The 20,641-nt window shown below is 38.9% G+C and overlaps 1 protein-coding gene across 8 annotated transcripts in view; it reads right to left on the bottom strand.

Annotated features, from left to right (window-relative positions):
- LOC130911875 (gastrula zinc finger protein XlCGF57.1-like) overlaps nucleotides 1-20,641 on the bottom strand; it is a 262,137-nt gene that overhangs the window by 238,543 nt on the left and 2,953 nt on the right. For 3 of the 8 annotated variants that reach the window (XM_057829522.1, XM_057829505.1, XM_057829512.1), the window contains exons 3-5: nucleotides 20,344-20,538; nucleotides 10,959-11,235; nucleotides 3,502-7,875 (exon numbers count right to left, since the gene is read on the bottom strand). The exons of 1 other annotated variant lie outside the window; for it this stretch is intronic. In XM_057829522.1, coding sequence (XP_057685505.1) covers nucleotides 6,341-7,875; nucleotides 10,959-11,235; nucleotides 20,344-20,373 — 1,842 coding nt within the window. In that variant the 5' untranslated portion in view covers nucleotides 20,374-20,538 and the 3' untranslated portion in view covers nucleotides 3,502-6,340. Of the gene's footprint in view, nucleotides 1-3,501; nucleotides 7,876-10,958; nucleotides 11,236-11,939; nucleotides 15,765-16,985; nucleotides 20,539-20,641 lie in introns of those variants that run through there. 4 more of the 8 variants (XR_009062496.1, XR_009062495.1, XM_057829529.1 and 1 more) reach the window with 3 other exon arrangements.

The following is a 20,641-nucleotide window of genomic DNA, read 5'->3' as shown; positions in this document are numbered from 1 at the left end:
GGAAGAAGTGTAATTATTAAGGCTTCGTTCACTAGCTGTCTAGCTTTGGAAAAAGTAGACGCTTCGGAGTGAGGACAGCATAGACAGATTTAAATGACAGTAGAGTGAAATGCCCACTACAGTCCTTATGTACCGTATGTTGAATGTATATATATCCATCTTGTGTCTTATCTTACCATTCCAACAATTTATTTTACAGGATATATATATAATTTACAGAAAAATATGGCATATTTTATAGATGGTTTGAATTGCGATTAATTGCGATTAATTAATTATTAAGCTGTAATTAACTCGATTAAAAATTTTAATCGTTTGACAGCCCTAATCTAAATATTATATTTAAATCTTAAATCTGGAAACAGTTTAAACTAAACATTTAGCGTAATATGCAAATTTCAATGACTGGAGACCGGAAGTAACAAAATAAAAGCTGAAGCAGCTCAGACTTTGTTCACGTTGCTTGAAAATGAATAAAACCTTCTCAGCGGGGGCAGTTGTCTCTTGGACATGATTTATTGTGATAATTACAATATCTACGTAAAATACACATTTAGGAGAAACCATTTAAGGAGTATTTTGTGCTTTTAGTGTCACTTTTACGCACGAGCCTTATAAAGTTACTAAGAAAAGCCACGAGGGGTCTCTGTTGGACTGGACTGGAGAGCAAGGTTGAGTTCTCTATTTTATCTGCAAAAATCCCGCGTTTCTCACAGTCGGCGAGGGTGGGCTGAAAGAAAGTATGTCAGGCGAGTCAAATTTACCCGAGACTTTCGGCAGAGCTACTCTGACTGCAATAAAAAGGTTTCCCAGTGAGAAACGCGAGATTTTTGCAGTTGAAGTTAAAAAAGTCAACCTTGCTCTCCAGTCCAGTCCAACAGAGACCCCTCGTGGCTATTCTTAGTAACTTCACAGGGCTCGTGCGTAAAAGTGACACTAAAAGCACAAAATAGTCCTTAAATGGTTTCTCCTAAATGTGTATTTTACGTAGATATTGTAATTATCACAATAAATCATGTCCAAGAGCGGACTGCCACCGTTGAGTAGGTTTTCTTCATTTTCAAGCAACGTGAACAAAGTCTGAGCTGCTTCAGCTTTTATTTAGTTACTTCCGGTCTCCAGTCATGTGAATTTGCATATTACGCTAAATATTTAGTTTAAACAGTTTCCAGATTTAAGATTTAAATATAATATTTAGATATAACATATACATTTAGGATTTAATATAAAATTCAGATTTAGGATATATATATTTCAGATATAAATTTCATATATATATTTAGGATATACATTTAAAATATATATATATATAGACTTTATATATAGACTATAAAATCAAGATTTGCATTTAACATTCAAATAAATATTTAGTTCTGGATTTAGACATTCAAGTCCAATAATTATAATTTTAAAATAAAAATTTAAGTTGCTAAATAATGTTGTAAATGTGCAAAAAAAAGTGACCGCAAACATTTCACACCACATTTTTAACACTCCGTGGCGCTAAATGTAAGAAAATGTTGTCGTAATTTTCGGCAAGTGCTGCTTTACAAACGGCGCCCCATACTTTTATACTCACTTTACAGTGTGTAGCAAAATATTCAGATTTATATCTCGTATTTACAGTGGAAAAAGCATTTAAAATTCCCAATTCCATTTCCCTTGAGCCTCTTTTGGAAAAAAAAAAAACATTATAGATATCACTTGTTGTTGTCCATCTTACATGTTATACTTTTGCACCTTACAATTTTGCTCTTTTATACTGACTTTGCATCTATATTGACTTTCAAAACAGGAGTTCTATTTTATTATGGAGGTAGATTTGTGTCTTTATTATTCAATAAAAAAAAAAAGTTGCTTCAATCAAATAAAAAGTTGCTTCAATCAAAATATATATTTTCAATCGAAGAAAACATCACTTCAATCAAAAAAATGTGTTTGAATGCAAAAATAAATTTGAAACTCCCAAAAATATACGCCCTATATTCGGCTTAGACTCCAGCAGACTCCGATGGCTGGATGGAGCCCTGGTGGCCATTATGCTTGCTTCATACTTTTATATCATTGGCGTAGCCACCTGCCACTCAAACACACCGGAACTAGCGTTGAAGTTGAATCTTTGTGTCAAAATGATTCAATCGAAAAAAAGTGCCTTCAAAACTTTTTCCACTTCATAAAAAAAGTGTGTTCAAAACTTTTTCCACTTTGAAAAAAAAAGTTTAAAACTTTTTGCTTTTCAAAAAAAGTGACACTTCAATAAAAAAAAAAAAAAATTTCAAATAAAAAAAATATTTTCAAAAAATATATTTTTGCAAATGATTTTTTTCTTTGATTAAAAATAATTTTTTTAATAAAACAACTTTTATTGCGATTGAATGATTTTGACACAAATGTCCTACCCCTAATATGGTTCAAACACAAAAAGGATTGCTTCAATCAAAGAAAACAGTTTGAATGAAAAATAAAGTGTTCAAATGCGAATTTCTGAGTCTCAAATATTTTTTCACATTCAAACCTTTTTTTCTACGATGGAATATTTTAAAAATTTTTGATTGAAGTGATTTTTCTCTTGAAAATACATATTTTTTGTTTGAAGCAACTTAATTTTTGATTGAATAATAAAGACACAAATGTCCTAGCCAAAATGTGGTCCCAACGCAAAATTACATGACTTCAATCAAAAATGGTGTTTCAATAAAAAAAAACTTGACTTAAATCAAAAAAAAAAAAATTCAATCAAAGAAAAATAGTTTTCAAATATACTTTGGGAGTTTCAAATTTATTTTTGCATTCAAACACATTTTTTTGATTGAAGTGACGTTTTCTTCGATTGAAAATATATATTTTGATTGAAGCAACTTTTTATTTAATTGAAGCAACTTTTTTTTTGATTGAATGATAAAGACACAAATCTACCTCCATATTTTATCACCGTTAACATGTAAATGTGAACTGATGAGACAATAAAAATCCTTGAATTAAGGTACTGTTTATGCAACAACAACAAAAATAGATTGGAGACAAAATGGAGGAAGAGACTCCGGCATCATGAAGTCGGAAGCACGTAAGTCGAGTACCAGGGACTACCTGTATCTTAAAAACGTTGGGGGCAGAAATGGAACTTTTTACACTATTAACAAACACAAAAGATTGACATTTTTAGAAATGCAACAATTAATCGATTAAAGGACATTTTGATAATTGATTAATCGTTGAAGACCTTTTTACCTTAAATTTGTCTAAATTCTTCAAATTATAACATATATTTAACTTCTAAGTTGTAAATATCAGATTTTGTCATTATATTTTTATTAGGTCAAAGTAGGACATTAACAAAAATCTTTTACTTTGGAAAACAATTCACATTTTTGCCAATTTTCGGACATCTTACTGTCTCAACTAGCTTCTTAATAAAGATACAACAACTAATCAAATAAGTCAATTAAAATCAATCAATAAACCAGTTGCTGAAAAATTTGATAATCGATAGTTGTAGACTACAGTTAGGAAGCTGTAATAAAATATTATTTTTGAATTTTATTATTATTATTATAATTTTTTATTATCATTGAAAAAAGTGACATTTATCCGTTTAATCGTTTAATGATCGGCCGATAAATCAATTCTAAAAATAATCGTTAGTTGCAGCTCTCTAAATTTGCGTCTGATAGGGGGCCAACTTCTCAAAGGTTACATATTTATACAAAAGAGAATAGCTTTTAAAACTCTTCACAAAAAAGGAAATCGGCAAAAAACAAAAATGTTTAATTATACTAAAAAGGTCAAGTGATTCTATAATCAGATTGGAAAATATTACAATGCACTCGACTAAAATCTTCCCTGAAACTATTGAAATAATGTTGGAAATTGAGCGACAACAAAGGAAGGAGCAGCGTCAATCTATTGCAATTAGGAAACATTTGGAAAAGCCTCAACAGCACGAGAAGGAGCCCAACTCATCCAAATAAAAAGGTAAGGTATAAAGAATATTGAATTGGTCTGGGGAAAAAATATATTATTATTTATAATAAACAAAAACAGTATGAATAGAAGTATAAAAATATGTAACTACTAAAACAATTTAGCAGTTGGCTTACTTAGACTTGTTCAATGCTAAAATGCACGCGTGGTACAGTGTATCACAAAAGTGAGTACACCCCTTGCATTTCTGCAGATATTTAAGTATCTTTTCATGGGGCAACACTGACAAAATGACACTTTGACACAATGAAAAGTAGTCTGTGTGCAGCTTATACAATAGAGTTAATTTATTTTCCCCTCAAAATAACTAAAATATGGCCAATAATATCGAAATCCCAGGGAACAAAAGTGAGTACACCCCTTAGAAACTACATACAGTGGGGAGAACAAGTATTTGTACACTGCAGATTTTGCTGGTTATCCCACTTGCAAGCCATGTAGAGGTCTGTAATTTGTATCATAAGTTCTCTTCAACTGTGAGGGACGGAATCTAATACAAAAATCCAGAAAATCACATTGTATAATTTTTAAATAATAAATTTGTATTTAACTGCATGAAATAAGTATTTGATACATTACCAACTAGTAAATATTTCGGCTCTTAGTTCTTTTTTAAGAACCCCTCCTGTTCTCCACTCATTACCGGAAGTAACTGCACCTGTTTGAACTTGTTACCTGTATAAAAGACACCTGTTCACATGCTCAAACAAACAAACTCCAACCTCTCCGCAATGGCCAAGACCAAAGAGCTGTGTAAGGACATCAGGGATAAAATAATAGACCCGCACAAGGTTGGGATGGACTACAGGAAAATAAGCAAGCAGCTTGGTGAGAAGGTAACAACTGTTGGTGCAATTATTAGAAAATGGAAGAAGTTCAAGTTGACGCTCAATCTGCCTCGTTCTGGGGCTCCATGGAAGATCTCACCTCGTGGGGCATCACTGATCATGAGGAAGGTGAGGGATCAGTCCAGAACTACACGGCAGGACCTGGTCAATGACCTGAAGAGAGCTGGAACCACAGTCTCGAAGAAAACCATGGGAAACACATTACGCCGTCATGGATTAAAATCCTACAGCACACGCAAGGTCCAGCTGCTGAAGCCAGTGCATGTCCAGACAGGTCTGAAGTTTGCCACTGACCATCTGGATGATCCAGAGGAGCAATGGGAGAAGGTCATGTGGTCGGATGAGACCAAAACTGAACTTTTTGTTCTAAACTCGGCTCGTCGTGTTTGGCGGAAAAAGAAGGATGAGTACAACCCCAAGAACACCATCCCAACCGTGATACATGGAGGGGGAAATATCGTTTTTTGCGGCTGCTTCTCCGCCAAGGGTACAGGACGACTGCACCGTATTGAGGGGAGGATGGATGGGTCTATGTATCGCCAGATCTTGGCTGACAACCTCCTTCCTTCAGTGAGAGCCCTGAAGATGGGTCGTGGCTGGGTCTTCCAGCATGACAACGACCCAAAGCACACAGCCAAGGCAACTAAAGAGTGGCTCCGTAAGAAGCATCTTAAGGTCCTGGAGTGGCCTAGCCAGTCACCAGATCTGAACCCGATAGAAAATCTATGGAGGGAGCTGAAAGTCCGTGTTGCCCGGCAGCAGCCCCGAAACCTGAAGGCTCTGGAGAAGATCTGCATAGAGGAGTGGCCAAAATCCCTGCTGCAGTGTGTGCAAACCTTGTCAAGGACTACAGGAAACGTTTGGTATCTGTAATGGCAAACAAAGGTTTCTGTACCAAATATTAAGTTCGATTTTTGTGATGTATCAAACACTTATTTCATGCAATTAAATGCAAATTTATTCTTTAAAAATCATACAACGTGATTTTCATTTTTTTTTTTTTTTTTTTATTAGATTCCGTCCCTCGCAGTTGAAGAGAACTTATGATACAAATTACAGACCTCTACATGCTTTGCAAGTGGGAAAACCAGCAAAATCGGCAGTGTATAAAATAGTTGTTCTCCCCACCGTACATACCTAAATGTCCAAACTGTGTACTGTTTGTCATTTTCCCTCCAAAATGTCATGTGACTCGTTACAGGAGTGCTGTCAGCATTGCTGCAGAGATTGAAGAGTTGGGGGGTTAGCCTTTTAGTGCTCAGACCATACGCCGCACTCTACATCAAATTGGTGTGCATGGCTGTCACCCCAGGAGGAAGCCTCTTCTGAACACGGTTCACATGAAATCCCGCAAACAGTTTGCTGAAGACATGTCAACAAAGCACTTGGAATGCTCTAACAATGTCCTATGGTCTGGTGAGACAGGCGGCACACGGTGCAAGTGAAAGGTTTCTCCTTGGTGTGTGTTCTTGCGTAATTGTTTAATTCTTGCTTCCGGGTGAACCTTTTACCTAATGTGTATGCGTGTGTCTTGTTAACGCTTGCTTCGTACGAAATTTTTTATCGCAAAGAGAGCAGACGAAAGGCTTCTCTCCAGTATGTGTCCTCGTGTGTTTTGTCAACTGATACTTTGTTCTAAATCTTTTATCGCAAACAGAGCAAGAAAAAAGCTTCTCTCCAGTGTGTGTTCTCGTGTGTCTTGTTAACTCTTGCTTCGAACGAAATTTTTTATCGCAAAGAGAGCAGAGGAAAGGCTTCTCTCCAGTGTGTGTCCTCGTGTGTATTGTTAAATCATGCTTCGTACAAAATCTTTTATCACAAAGAGAGCAGACTAAAGGCTCGTCTCCGGTGTATGTTCTTGTATGAATCTTTAAATCTCTCTTGTCGGTGAATCGTTTACCACAAATTGTGCAGACGAAAGGCTTCTCTCCAGTGTGTGTTCTAGTGTGTGTAATTAAATATCCCTTCGTTCTAAATCGTTTATTGCAAACAGAGCAAGCAAAAGGCTTCTCTCCAGTGTGTGTTCTCATATGTCTTGTTAACGCTTGATTCGTACAATATTTTTTATTGCAAAGGGAGCAGACGAAAGACTTATCTCCGTGTGTCCCCGTGTGTCTTGTCAAGTCTTGCTTCGAACAAAATCTTGTATTGCAAAGAGAGCAGACGAAAGGTTTCTCTCCAGTGTGTGTTCTCATGTGTGTATTTAAATATCCCTTCTGGGCGAATCTTTTACCACAAAATGTGCAGACAAACGGCTTTTCCCCTGTGTGTGATCTCATGTGTCTTGTTAAGTCTTGCTTCGTAAAAAATCTTTTATTGCAAAGAGTGCAGCCATTAGACTTCTCTCCAGTGTGTGTCCTCATGTGTCTTTTCAACTCATGCTTTGTAAAAAATCTTTTAGCGCAAAGAGAGCAGACAAAAGGCTTTTCTCCAGTGTGTGTTCTCATGTGTCTTGTTAAGTGTACCTTCATATGATATTTTTTATCGCAAAGTGAGCAGACATAAGAATTCCCTCTAGTGTGTGTCTGTGCGTGTCTTATTAACTGATGCTTCGTGGCAAATCTTCTATTACAAACAGAGCAAGCAATAGGCTCGTCTCCGGAGTGTGTTCTTGTGTGTTTCTTTAAAGGTTTCCCAGCTGTGCGTTCTTCTGCGTCTCTTTTCAGTGATGACTTGTTTAAGGATTTCAAAGGATCCGAGTCAACATCCTCCTCGTCGGTGTGAAAGTCAGAAGAGTGTGACGTTACGTCGTCAGTGTCCGAGAGTGGTGCTAAAAGGTCGTCCGGTTGCGATTGTCCCTCACCTTTTGTTGTCAGGTGTTGAAACAAGCTACTGCTCGCTACTTTCGCTGCTCTGCTCTCTTCACTTGGACCTTCATCTTCACTTTTTACACCGACAGTCATTGGAAAAATGATTTCCTCTTCCTGTTTTTCTTCTTTAACGCTGGGGGTATCTGGCTCCGCCTCCTGTTTGATATACGCCATATCCGACTCCTCCTGGTTAACATGGGTGTGAACGTGTTTCTCCGGGTTTTCCACTGTGACATCTGTAGGACACAGGATAAAAATTAAAAATCACGCTGTTGGGACGGAACAGCTGATATTTCATTTCTCGTTAATTTTTCCAGCAGGAATTTAATGATTTTGGTGTATATTTTGGCCTAATATTATGATAAGATGGGTTATAGTGGATGAATTAGCAATGGGACTCGGGCTGCAGCTATCAATTATTTTAGTAGTTGATTAATCGATGAAGTAGTTCGAATAATCGAGTAATCGGATAAGGAACTGAAAAAATTAAAATTCCTGAGCTGAGCCTCAAACAGTATAAATTCATAAATAAATGAGGATCTACAGTTGTGGTCAAAAGTTTACATACACTTGTGAAGAACGTAATGTCATGGCTCTCTTGAGTTTCCAGTTATTTCTACAACTCCGATTTTTCTCTGATAGAGTGATTGGAACAGATACTTCTTTGTCACAAAAAAACATTCATGAAGTTTGTTTCTTTTATGACTTTATTACGGGTGAACATAAAAAAGTGATCAAATCTGCTGGGTCAAAAAGATACATACAGCAGCGCTAATATTTGGTAACATGTCCCGTGGCCATTTTCACTTCAATTAGGCGCTTTTGGTAGCCATCCACAAGCTTCTGGTTGAATCTTTGACCACTCCTCTTGACAGAATTGGTGCAGTTCAGTTAAATTTGATGGCTTTCTGACATGGACTTTTTTCTTCAGCATTGTCCACAAGTTCTCAATGGGGTTTAAGTCAGGACTTTGGGAAGGCCATTCGAAAACCTTAATTTTAGCCTGATTTAGCCATTCCATTACCACTTTTGATGTGTGTTTGGGGTCATTGTCCTGTTGGAACACCCAACTGCGCCCAAGACCCAATCTCCGGGCTGATGACGTTAGGTTATCTTTAAGAATTTGAAGGTAATCCTCCTTCTTCATTATCCCATTTACTCTCTGTAAAGCACCAGTTCCATTGGCAACAAAACAGCCCCACAGCATAATACTACCACCACCGTGCTGGACGGTAGGCATGGTGTACTTGGGGTTAAAGGCCTCACCTTTTCTCCACCAAACATATTGCTGGGCATTGAGGCCAAACAGCTCGATTTTTGTTTCGTCTGACCACAGAACTTTCCTCCAGAAGGTCTTATCTTTGTCCATGTGATCGGCAGCAAACTTCAGTCGAGTCTTAAGGTGCCGCTTTTGGAGCAAGGGCTTCCTTCTTGCACGGCAGCCTCTCAGTCCACGGAGATGCAAAACACGCTTGACTGTGGACACTGACACCTGTGTTCCAGCAGCTTCTAATTCTTGGCTGATCTGCTTTTTGGTGATTCTTGGTTGAATCTTCACCCTCCTGACCAATTTTCTCTCAGCTGCAGCTGATAGCTTGCGTTTTCTTCCTGATCGTGGCAGTGACAAAACAGTGCCATGCACTTTATACTTACAAACAATTGTTTGCACTGTTGCTCTTGGGACCTGCGGCTGCTTTGAAATGGCTCCAAGTGACTTTCCTGACTTGTTCAAGTCAATAATTCGCTTTTTCAGATCCATGTATGTATATTTTTGATCCAGCAGATTTGATCACTTTTTCTGTTAACCCATAATAAAGTCATAAAAGAACCAAACTTCATGAATGTTTTTTGTGACAAAGAAGTATCTGTTCCAATCACTCTATCGGAGAAAAATCAGAGTTGTAGAAATAACTGGAAACTCAAGAGAGCCATGACATTATGTTCTTCACAAGTGTATGTAAACTTTTGACCACAGCTGTATGTACACCAAAAGAACGATTGGCTAGATTCCGCTAGCTTAAATGTTATAATATGCTAACAGTTTTTTTTTTTTTTTTTTTAAATTACAATGCTCTTAACAAATGGTCCAGACACGTGTCCCACAAAAAAACAAAACAAAACAAAAAACGGCCAAATACACCTATAAACTAATTACGAATGCATTAAAAAAAAACATACAAACAAAAACTTATGTTGGTCTTAACATGGAGCTGCTGGATTCAGCCACGTGAAATGATTGCTCTTAAAGATTTGATCCATTTTATTTCAATTCAACAACCCCCCCCCCCCCCCCCCCCCCCGGAAAACATGCACATTTGACATTTGATCAAAGTTGAATCAGAGCTAACTATCTCTACTGATCACATGTCATTATGTCAGCCAATTGAACGGATAAATGAGTCCAGGCGTTTTACTTTGCTGCGCACATTCGCACATTGACGTGACTCATCATCGTCAGACTCGGATAACTGCAGCAGCCGGAGAAACCTCCATGCCGTCCGTGGATAAAATAAAATAAATATTGGTGACGCTACACAGGTACTTTACTGTGCTTGTTCTTAACACTTGTGTATGTAAATCTGATGTTGGTAGATTGTTTTCTTCTTGGAGATGCATTGCGTTGCAAATGCGTTGCATTTTTTTTTTTTTTTACATAGCGTTTTGACACTTGCCGTCATATTTTTGGAATCAAAGCACCGTGTACCGGAACAGCTTTCCGGCCCTGAATCTTATACCGGAACTGCGTTCCTGACCGTTCTGGCCCACTTTCACCCCTGGGTATATGTGTCTGAACCATTTGTTAAGAGCATTGTAAAAAAAGAAAAAAAAAAAACGTTAGCATTTTATAGCATTTAAGCAAACGGACGTTTGCTATGTAAGTTAGCCAATTGTTCTTTTGTTGTGCACAGATCCTCATTTATTTATTTTTTTATACCATTTGAGGCTCAGCTCAGGTATTTCAATTTTTCATGTTCCTTATCCAATTACTCCATTATTGGAACTAATTAGCTCATCGATTAATCGACTACTAAAATACTCGATAGCTGCAACCCTACTTTGAACCAATTGACTGAAAAGCTTCATTGCTGAAATCAGAGTTCATATAGATGACGTTGTGCTGTGAAACTATATACCAAGATTAAACAAAACATTTTTACATGGTATATCGAGACAAAGCCTCTGTATAATGGTGGTGGCAACTGTCTCCCATGTTGTACCTGAAAATATTAAAAAGCCCTGGCCCTATACAAGCATGTTTGGCTTACAAACTGTAAAACAGAGTAGCTGTCGTCACTGTCCTAACACAGCGGTAACAAACCGTCAGGTTGCGATCGTCCCTCTCCATTTGTTGTCAGGTGTTGAAATAAGCCGTCGCCCAAAGGTTTCGCTGCTCCACTCCCTTTGCTTGGAACTTCATCTTCTTCACTCTTCACACTGACAGTCATTGGAAACTTGGGGATTTCATCTTCCTTATTAATGCTGGGGGTATCTGGCTCCTCCTCCTGTTTGATGTTAGGCATCTCCAACTCCTGTGTAATGTGGAGGGGATCGTGCTTCTGAGGGTGCAGCTTTTTAATAGTGACATCTGCGGGACACTGGAAATGGGGGAAAAAAATCATGTGATTGGTTAAAGTCAAGCTTTGTTCAGTCTCCCGCCGTGATTTTCACGTTGTATATTTTTACCGACACTAAGGCCTTCTTCAGACTGGCAGCCAAAATCAGATCTTTACCCCATCCAGATTGTAAAGGCAGTTTCAAACTAGCGACCATAGGCGGCTCTACTATTCAGGCGAAGTAGGCGATCGCCTTAGGCCCCCAACCAGTAGGGGGCCCCCAACCAGCTGACTTTGCCCCAACGAGCAAGGACTTGGGCCACCGGAGCCAGCAGCACCCCCAACTATTCGTCAAGTATAATTATGTCAGCATACCAAACAAACAACAAAACAAAAAAGAAAGCCATTTGAATGCTGCATTTACATTATCTCTCCACCCCACACACGTACTACAATGGACTGTTCCACAACGACGGACTGAGTATCAGTCGCTTAGTTTCATTTAGCGCCGTTTATCTTCGCTTAGCTCCGTTTAGCGTCGCTTAGCCGTTTGTTAGCTTCACTTAGCTCTCCGGCGTTTTTCACGCCACTAAGCTCGCTATTTTTACAGCTCACTTGCTACTTTGCACGTCGGCTATCGTTTATTTATTTAATAGGGACAGTGCACATTGATGAACATCTAAAAAGATGGAAATATGCCAGATTGTAGCAAGAATATGCTAATTTACATCTGTAGTCCCTAAACAGGTGACACAAAGATACAAAAAGAAATAAAAGATTACAATAAAAAAACCACAATACAATACATTACTAAGAACTTAAAAGTCAGTGATTGCAAGACTGATTTGCTTTCAACCACTGCTTGAACACATTTCGAACACATGCGCGAACGTGCTCTCCATGAGAGCCAAAGTGCAGTGAGGGAGAAGTTGAGAACAGGCCGCTAATGCCTCTTTTAACTTTCTGTATATACTATAAGGTAATAATAATGCTAGAATTTTTTTCTAAGAATTGTTTTGAACAATGTTGGAAAGGCAAAGTCAGTGTTGTGAATATGTTTACTTTCCATTCTTTTGCACTAGTAAATGCTATAAGCATTTAACCTCGTTGTTTATTTGTGATTAATTATTGTTATTTACATGATTATTTGTACTTTAATAAAGAATTTAAGTGTTCCAAAATAGTTTGGTGACTTAATAAGCGTGAACAAAAATGTCATTGCTAAATTAGTTAAAAAAAAAAGAAAATTATTAGATTAGTCGACTAATCGTAAAACTAGTCGGCTGACTAATCAGGAGAAAAATTGTCGTTTAGCACTACCCTAGTGTACCGGAATATATTTCCTCCACACCATTCTCATCTTTTTAACCCCTGGCCCATGAAGAGGGCCCCTGGATATGTTCGCCTTAGGCCCCAAAATTACCAATTCCGCCACTGCTAGCGACAGCCTAGTGTGAAGTGTTCAGCAGCATGGACTTCATAATACTTGACATGACACGGGGCGCAGGGCCGATCCGTAGGCGGCCTATTCTGTAAACCTTCAAATTCAAATATTTTCAAAACCAAAGCTGCTGCAGACCTAAAACCAAAACAGGCACTTACTTTAGGCATATATGAGTCTCCATGAGCAGCTAAACCAGAGCTAACAAATAATTGGCTCGCGCTGTACCATCTAGGTACACGCAGCAACAGCCTCAGGGCATCATTGTAGGCTACATTTAGCCTCTGCATGGATTTAGCAGTGTACCTTGACCACAGGTGAACAGTGTAAAACAGTGTGCAGTACGCCCTAAACAGTGAGGTTTTCATGTGGAGGGAGCACATAAAAAATCTTTTTAAGCGTTTTTGCCTGAGCATAAAGTTTTCAACATTGACAAAGAATATCCCTGTCATCTGACAAGTCTTCAGATATGAAGTGGCCAAGGTATTTAGCTTCATTGAAATTATTCAGAACATAGACTTCATAATATATCGACATGACACGGGGCGCAGGGCCGATCCGTAGGGGGCCCATTTTCAAAAACTTCCAAATGCAAATATTTTCAAAACCAATGCTGCTACTGCCCTAAAACCAAAACGGGCACCTACTTTAGGTATATATGAGTCTTCATGAGCAGCAGCAACAAAAAGTTCAAAGTTGTTCTCTTATAAAATCCTGATTATTTTTTGTATGTAAGTATAACAAAACTTAAAATGGCTATAAAATTTTCAGATTTTTCACTTGATGCACAAAAATCACAAAATGAAGAGATAATCACCTATATTTTCAGGATCAAAAGCAATATTTAACATATCATGAATCTTTGCCCAAAATAGGAACTTAATTTTTTTTATTGAGTGCAAATTTGACATGTTTTCAAAAGCTTATAAATTACTCAATTTTCACATCAGAAACATAATACTTGAGGAAAGCATGCAGAATCAACTATAAACAATATTTAAATAAATTAGAAATTCTATATACAATCACAACTAATTATATACCGTATTGGCCCGAATATAAGACGGCCCTGATTATAAGACGACCCCCTCTTTTTCAAGACTGTGAGAAAAAAAACACTTTTTGAACACCAAATTTTTATACAGAAAATAATTACAGTACATCTGAAACAAATGATTATAACAATATATTTGAGAGAAAAAGCATGTTATTTTGCCTCATTCAAATCTTCAATAAATATCTGAACATTTAAATATGTAAGCTCTTTGCTTACATATCACATTCGTAAATGAATGGCTTATGTTTTTGAAATGTAAATAAACTAGGGCTGCCAAAATTATCGCATTCACGGGCGGTAATTAATTTTTTAAATTAATCACGTTAAAATATTTGACGGAATTAACGCACATGCCCCGCTCAAACAGATTAAAATGACAGCAAAGTGCAATCTCCACTTGTTACTTGTGTTTTTTGGAGTTTTGTTGCCCTCTGCTGGCGCTTGGGTGCGACTGATTTTATGTTGCCTGGTATGCCAGACTCACCGCTGTTCCAGCAATTCTCGAGTCTGGTGACCGTCTGGCGGATCAAATTCCGAGGGCGGCGCAAGCCACAGCAAACAGACAGCGGAGTGGACCAATCAGCGACGGGCAGACGTGACATTGTTAAAACGACAAGTAATTAGCGTGAGCGGAGAATGGAGAAGTTTATTCAACATGGCTAGCGTGAGCTATGTTGACTGTTGTCAATGACTTTTTCGATGCGTTTTTGGTCATTTAAAACCGTGGATTGGAACATATTGTCGGCTCTCCCGTTCGCCATCTGTGTTGTTGTAGAGACGACTTTCGGCGCACAAGAGTGACATTACTCGTTAAGAACACGTCATGCACATAAACGAATCTAATTGGACGATTGATTTTGTACCTTGCTCGAGAGGCCGTTAATGGGCTGAGTCCCAGACTATTTCTCACAGTGTTTGAAAAATACAGGGAGAATAGTCTGGCTGTGCTAGGCAAGATTTTATGGGCTTAAGCACCCATGAGCATTGTTTAATTATTGAAATCAACAATGGCGGGCTACTAGTTTATTTTTTGATTGAAAATTTTGCAAATTTTATTAAAATGGAAACATTAAGAGGGGTTTTAATATAAAATTTCTATAACTTGTACTAAAATTGATCTTTTAAGAACGACAAGTCTTTCTATCCATGGATCGCTTTAACAGAATGTTAATAATGTTAATGCCATCTTGTTGATTTGTTATAATAAACGAATACAGTACCTATGTACCGTATGTTGAATGTATATATCCATCTTGTGTCTTTATTGTTCCAACAATAATTTACAGAAAAATATCACATATTGTATAGATGGTTTGAATTGAGATTATTTTTAAGCTGTAATTAACTCGATTAAAAATTTTAATTGTTTGACAGCCCTAAAATAAACCAATCTATTGTGATAAAACAACAAAATTGCAATAACTGCCTTAACCATCAAAGTGAGGTCTAACTGTAACTGTAGTCTTGAAACAAATCTGAATAAGGAAAAACATTGCAATAAAATAATGCAAACTGGTTAAACTTGAGAGTAGCTGAGATCTGTCCTGACAGAATAGTACTCCTCAAGTTCAGCATTCGCGTCAGTGATATCTGGCGCCATCTAGCGTCGTGAACGGGTATAATGTCTAGACCCCGAATATAAGACGACTCCCACTTTTTCAGTCTTATTTCAATGCAAAAAACACTATTCGGGCCAATACGGTATTGAAATCCTATGTCATTATGGGTCATGAGGAGAGATGGCCACTAGAGTACAGCCCAGCGCTTTCGTCTCCAGCTCTCCCATGTCCATCAGCTCGACCAGGAAGTCGAACATCACGTAGGGCGGATCACACCTCTCGAGCTCCACAGCTATCTCCATGCTCCCCTGCTGGGCAAGCTCCTGCTTGGCCAGGACCTTCCTAGCTAGGTAGCCGTCGTTCATGGGCGGGTCCGGCTAGCTCCCTGGCAAGCTCGGCCAAGATCTAATCATCATCTTTTTCCTCTAACTTGGCGCGGTCCAGGTCGGCCTGCACGTCCCCGGGGAAGAACCCGACGATCTTAAGCAAGTGCAGGCGCTGGGCCGGCCTATTGCTGACCAAAAGCAAAAAAAAAAATTTTTAAACGGGTTATATTTCATTTTACGTAAATATTTCGAAGTAGCAAAACAAAGAGCTTTATAAGTTGAGAAATCTTGTGAATAAATGTTTACATCCCTGATTTTTTTTTTAAACAGAAATGAATGTAAAACAGTCTAGATTGAAAAAGAGCTAATTCAGATTGGGATCTCTATGGGTGCGTGGAATAAAGCCGCTATGATGTTGTGAATCCTATCAGATTTAAAGACGCTGTTTAGGATCTATTTGTGGTTTATTTCAGAGAATGATAAGGACGGGTGTGTGTGGTTTTCTGCAATACAGTATAACCATATGCAACATGTCAGTTATATAATAGACCCCAATCACGTGACGTCACAACTCCGCCACCCTGACTGGTGCCGCCATATTGTCCGTCAGCTCATCGTGTTTACATATTACCGCTACGTACATTCCTCCTATTACTGCGTGTTTTTCTGCTTGTCTAAGGAATCACCGCCTCGTAAACGAACCCAAAAACCTTCCTGACAATCGTTAACATTGATTAATCAAAATGGTGAAGGCATGTGTGGCGGTTGGTTGCAGTAACAGAGAAGATAAACGGTCATTTTAGTAGTTGCTGTGTGCCCATTGTTAAAAGGGCAAATCTCGAAAGCAGCACGGTTTGTTTATCTCGGTCCATGATGCGTTTGTGTCGACAGCCGTCAGACAGCGGCGAAAACATCAATATGATGCCAACACGATCGTAGACATCATCAGACGGAGACTACGAAGATCTTCGCCACGGTCGCGCAGCAAGAAGGTGAGCGCAACAACAGGTGTTGTGCCAAAAAATAGCCGCCCTGCGTGAAATGTCCCCCCTGACGGGAGCGCCCACACGGAAACGACTTTCTTGTACCGTGAATATGTATTATTTTACTCTGCTTGAACTAATAAATGTCATACCTGTGTGATTTGGGATATGGTCGTGAAAACCTGTAGACTAATACATTTCTGTTCAAAGATGGTTATGTGGCCCAGTCCACGATTTGTTACTAAAATACAGTACTAATATTTTGTGCAATTTAATTATTTAAAACTGATCTTACAGTCGTAAATCCATTACTGTAATGCGTCCAGGAAAACATTTGATGTTTTCACGTCAATAAAGCATTATAAATAAGCGCTCCCGTCAGGGGGGACATTTCACGCGGGGTGGCTATTTTTTTGGCACTCACCGGCCCGTTGTCGATCAAGTTTCATTTTACAATCGTTACAACGGTGACGCTCAGCTGCCCAAATGTCGGTTTATATTCGGGCCGGTCCCGATTTTGGGTACCCGACTCCTCATCGTGACATAAACTGGAGTATGACTGGAAATTTTGTGGTCTCAAGACGAGCTCTGACGCACGGGACGGGAGGAAACATCGGTTTGGGCATCAAATATGGATCTGGCGACTCGATCGACCGAAGCTTTTCCAAATAACGGCTTTGATGCAACTCATCCAATGAATTTACAGCGTCTGAAAGCACCGGGGCTTCCATAATTTGCAAGTGAATCCCCCCTTTAGAAACTGAGCATTGACAATACGGACACACAATGACGGACAATATGGCGGCACAATACAGCGAACACGTGATTGTGTGATGTTGGTGATTGGGGTCTATACACACGCGCATATGCTGTATCACCCAAGGCCGGAGGTTTGGTCTAAACATTGGTAGGGACGATATAAGAGCATAACCTGCATGTACTTTTTTGCTGGGGACAGGACATTAATAAGACTAAACAGATTGGATGAAGGGGGCAAAGGGTCACATTTCTCATGAATATGAACCTAATTAATAGATAGGCTAAATCCGTACTTCTCAAATAGTGGGGCGCGTCCCCCTGGGGGGGGCGCAGAGCGATGCCAGGGGGGGCGCATGTGACCTCGGGGAACATGCTTTTTTTTTGCCGTACTGGAATAAAGTGTACTTGCACATCCACTCAGTGGGTGGCAGTGGCGCTCTCATTTTCAGAGTGCGCGCATTATCTTTGAACTAAGGAAGAGCACTCAGCACACACAGAAAACAGATATGAAGAGCAGTGTGCCGCCGCCGTTTTCGAAAGCCGTTTTCCGACCGGACTCACTCACGCAGCGACCCACTTTCTTGTCCGGTTCTCACGTCGCCGCCCGAGAAGTGCCATTTTCGGCTTGGGATCGTCACGACGACCGCCCTCACCTACGGTTCTACCTCGGCCGCCGAGAATGCGCTTTTTTCGTGCCGTTTGCCTTTTAGCTTTGACTTTTAATACAGTGGGTGATGAGGAAAGACCACATTTTACTGTGTCTAAAAATAATTATAGCGGACAGCCAGAAGCCAAATCAATTAAGACGCCACTTAAAGACATTAGACCCCAATCTCATTGATAAGCCGCTTGATTGTTTTTCAGCGAAAACGTGCCGAATATTGCCAACTATCGTCCTGCTTTGTCAGTGTTATATCAGTAAACCAGTGAGCATTGTTAGAATGCTTATTGCAAAATAACTCCACATCATTGCAAAGGAGGGTTTTTTTTTTGTGTGTATTTTTGCTGTGAGCAGCAAAAATAAAAACTGTCCTTCTGTCAAAGGACACTCTTTTTTTTCTTTTATTCAGTTTTGTTTTTTGGTCAATTTTTTTGGCATATTGTCCTCATGAGTGAATGTTTCTAATCAATTTAATTTATTATTTACTGATTTTATTACATTTTATTTTTCTGTATCAAATGGTCAAAAATGTACCTTGAGTGTATTTTTTACAGTTTGGATGCGACTTATTTTGAAATTCAGGCAAATTGATGCGCGTCAAGTCTTCTCTGTTACAAACAAAACAATGTTAATAAAGTTATACTTTACTATAAGTTGATCTATGTTACTTTTTTCTTTATTAGAAAAAAAGGACACAATGTTAGGAAGATGCGTATTTATAATGGTAATTTTATAGACAAATGATACTATTTACAGTGGCGGCAGAGAGTTGGGGGGGGCGCGAAACATTTACGTCTTCCTTGGGGGGGCGTAACAGAAAATAATTGAGAAGCACTGGGCTAAATAATCAATGCAAAATAAATCCGTATCGACTGATAATAAGTTTTACGTGCATTGGTTCAGGTGATACACTCTTCGATTCAAACCTTTGTTTTCAAAAACTATTTATTGGCAAACAATATAATGAAAATAATTCACTTAATAATAGTAGGGTCAATTTTATCCTTACAACATATGGGAAAACAATCTAAATTCCCTATATAACTCATTATATATTGCAAACATGTTGCTTAAAAGTTGGTGGGGACAATTTTATCATCCTGAAAAGTTGGTAGTGTTATGTCCCTACAGTCCCTATGCAAACATACACCCTTTGTATGAACATATCTACCTAAATTAACACATTTAATATGAATGAAATATACCGCTCACATAATGCATATAATTGCTCATCATGGACAATAATCAGCAAACACATTAGGCAGGAAATTAGAACAACCTAGCTTGACAGGTGAATTGAATACAAACTTATAGCCTCATCAATGTAGTAAAAGTAGCGTTAGCAATTAGCACAGGGCGGCTAGAGGTTAACTTGCGGCGGCTAGCAAATGCAATGGATTATTAGCTGAGGAACTGTCATCAACCAAACGTTTTTATGCATTGCTCAACACTATACTTCTCCCATTTACACACAATTTTCGGATGGTAAGTAAACATGATGGTAGACTGGGGGACGAACTACACTGCTGTGAAGGGAGCAGAGAGTTGCTCTAGCGACCTTCGCACTTCTTGAAGGGCCAGCATCGCAACAATTAAACTAAAGCACACACACACAGAAAATGGGTTTTCCTACAGGGTTCTTGGTTAGAGGTAAAGGAGAAAAAACAGTCAGTTACCATTCATGTTACGTAAAAATTTCGAAGTATAACGCTAGTGAGAAAGCCAATATGGCAGCCATAGCAAGTCCGCCCCTCCCCCCATTGTATTCACGTTTCAAAATGCATGCATGGTACGAAAAATATAATAATTACCTTGAATCCTCGAACAAATCACTCTTGAGAAAATCCTTCTATTTTGTATGCGGTACAGCTTTGGTACTTTTTTAAAAATCCAAGCTTAAATCCAGCCTGGGCTGCAGCGTGTGCCGTCTTCGACCGACTATTACTAAATGAAGCCGAGCACCCTACCTGCCCTATCTTCTCTAGAACGTACAATCATGATGCTACTTTTCCCTACGTTATATTTGATGATCAGCTGTAGATAAAAAAATACACTTTATTACTGACACCCATCTTTCATCAACTCTTTCACTGCCATTGATGATGCTAGATAGTATATTGTTAACTCATTGGCTGCCATAGACGCCCACTTCGTTTGAAGTGAGAGGGATGGCAGAATTGTTAACTCATTGGCTGCCATTGACGGCAATAGACATCCAATCCGTTTGAAGTGGGAGGGTTGGCAGCTAATGAACTGCCAACATCTTAGTTCAAATGGATTGGACGACGACTAGCTCATTGAAATTCACGGCAAAAGGATGAAAATAGCTTGTTTCTGTAAAATATCCTTGAATGATTTCCTGACCCATGTATCGATAACTGTTTGTATCGCCATATCGTGAGATCATCGTTATCAAGGGTGACCAGACGTCCTCTTTTGCCCGGACAAGTCCTACTTTCACGTAGTTTCCTCGTGGTCCGGGCGGTTTTTATGATTTTTCACGGGACCAATTTGAAGAGAATCCCTCCGACCGCTGGGTGGCAGCAGTTGACATGGCTCCTACGAGAATGGAGGGAAGTAGTAGTTCTTCTTGTTTTTGTTGGCAGTTTACCCCTATCGTGAGGCATTACCGCAATCTACTGGGTTGACGATTTGGCCACAA

The sequence above is a fragment of the Corythoichthys intestinalis genome, chromosome 1, assembly GCF_030265065.1.
Source record: "Corythoichthys intestinalis isolate RoL2023-P3 chromosome 1, ASM3026506v1, whole genome shotgun sequence".
Classification (NCBI taxonomy): Eukaryota; Metazoa; Chordata; class Actinopteri; order Syngnathiformes; family Syngnathidae; genus Corythoichthys; species Corythoichthys intestinalis.
The sequence above is the reverse complement of the archived record's forward strand: the minus strand, read 5'-3'. Positions and strand labels throughout refer to the sequence as shown.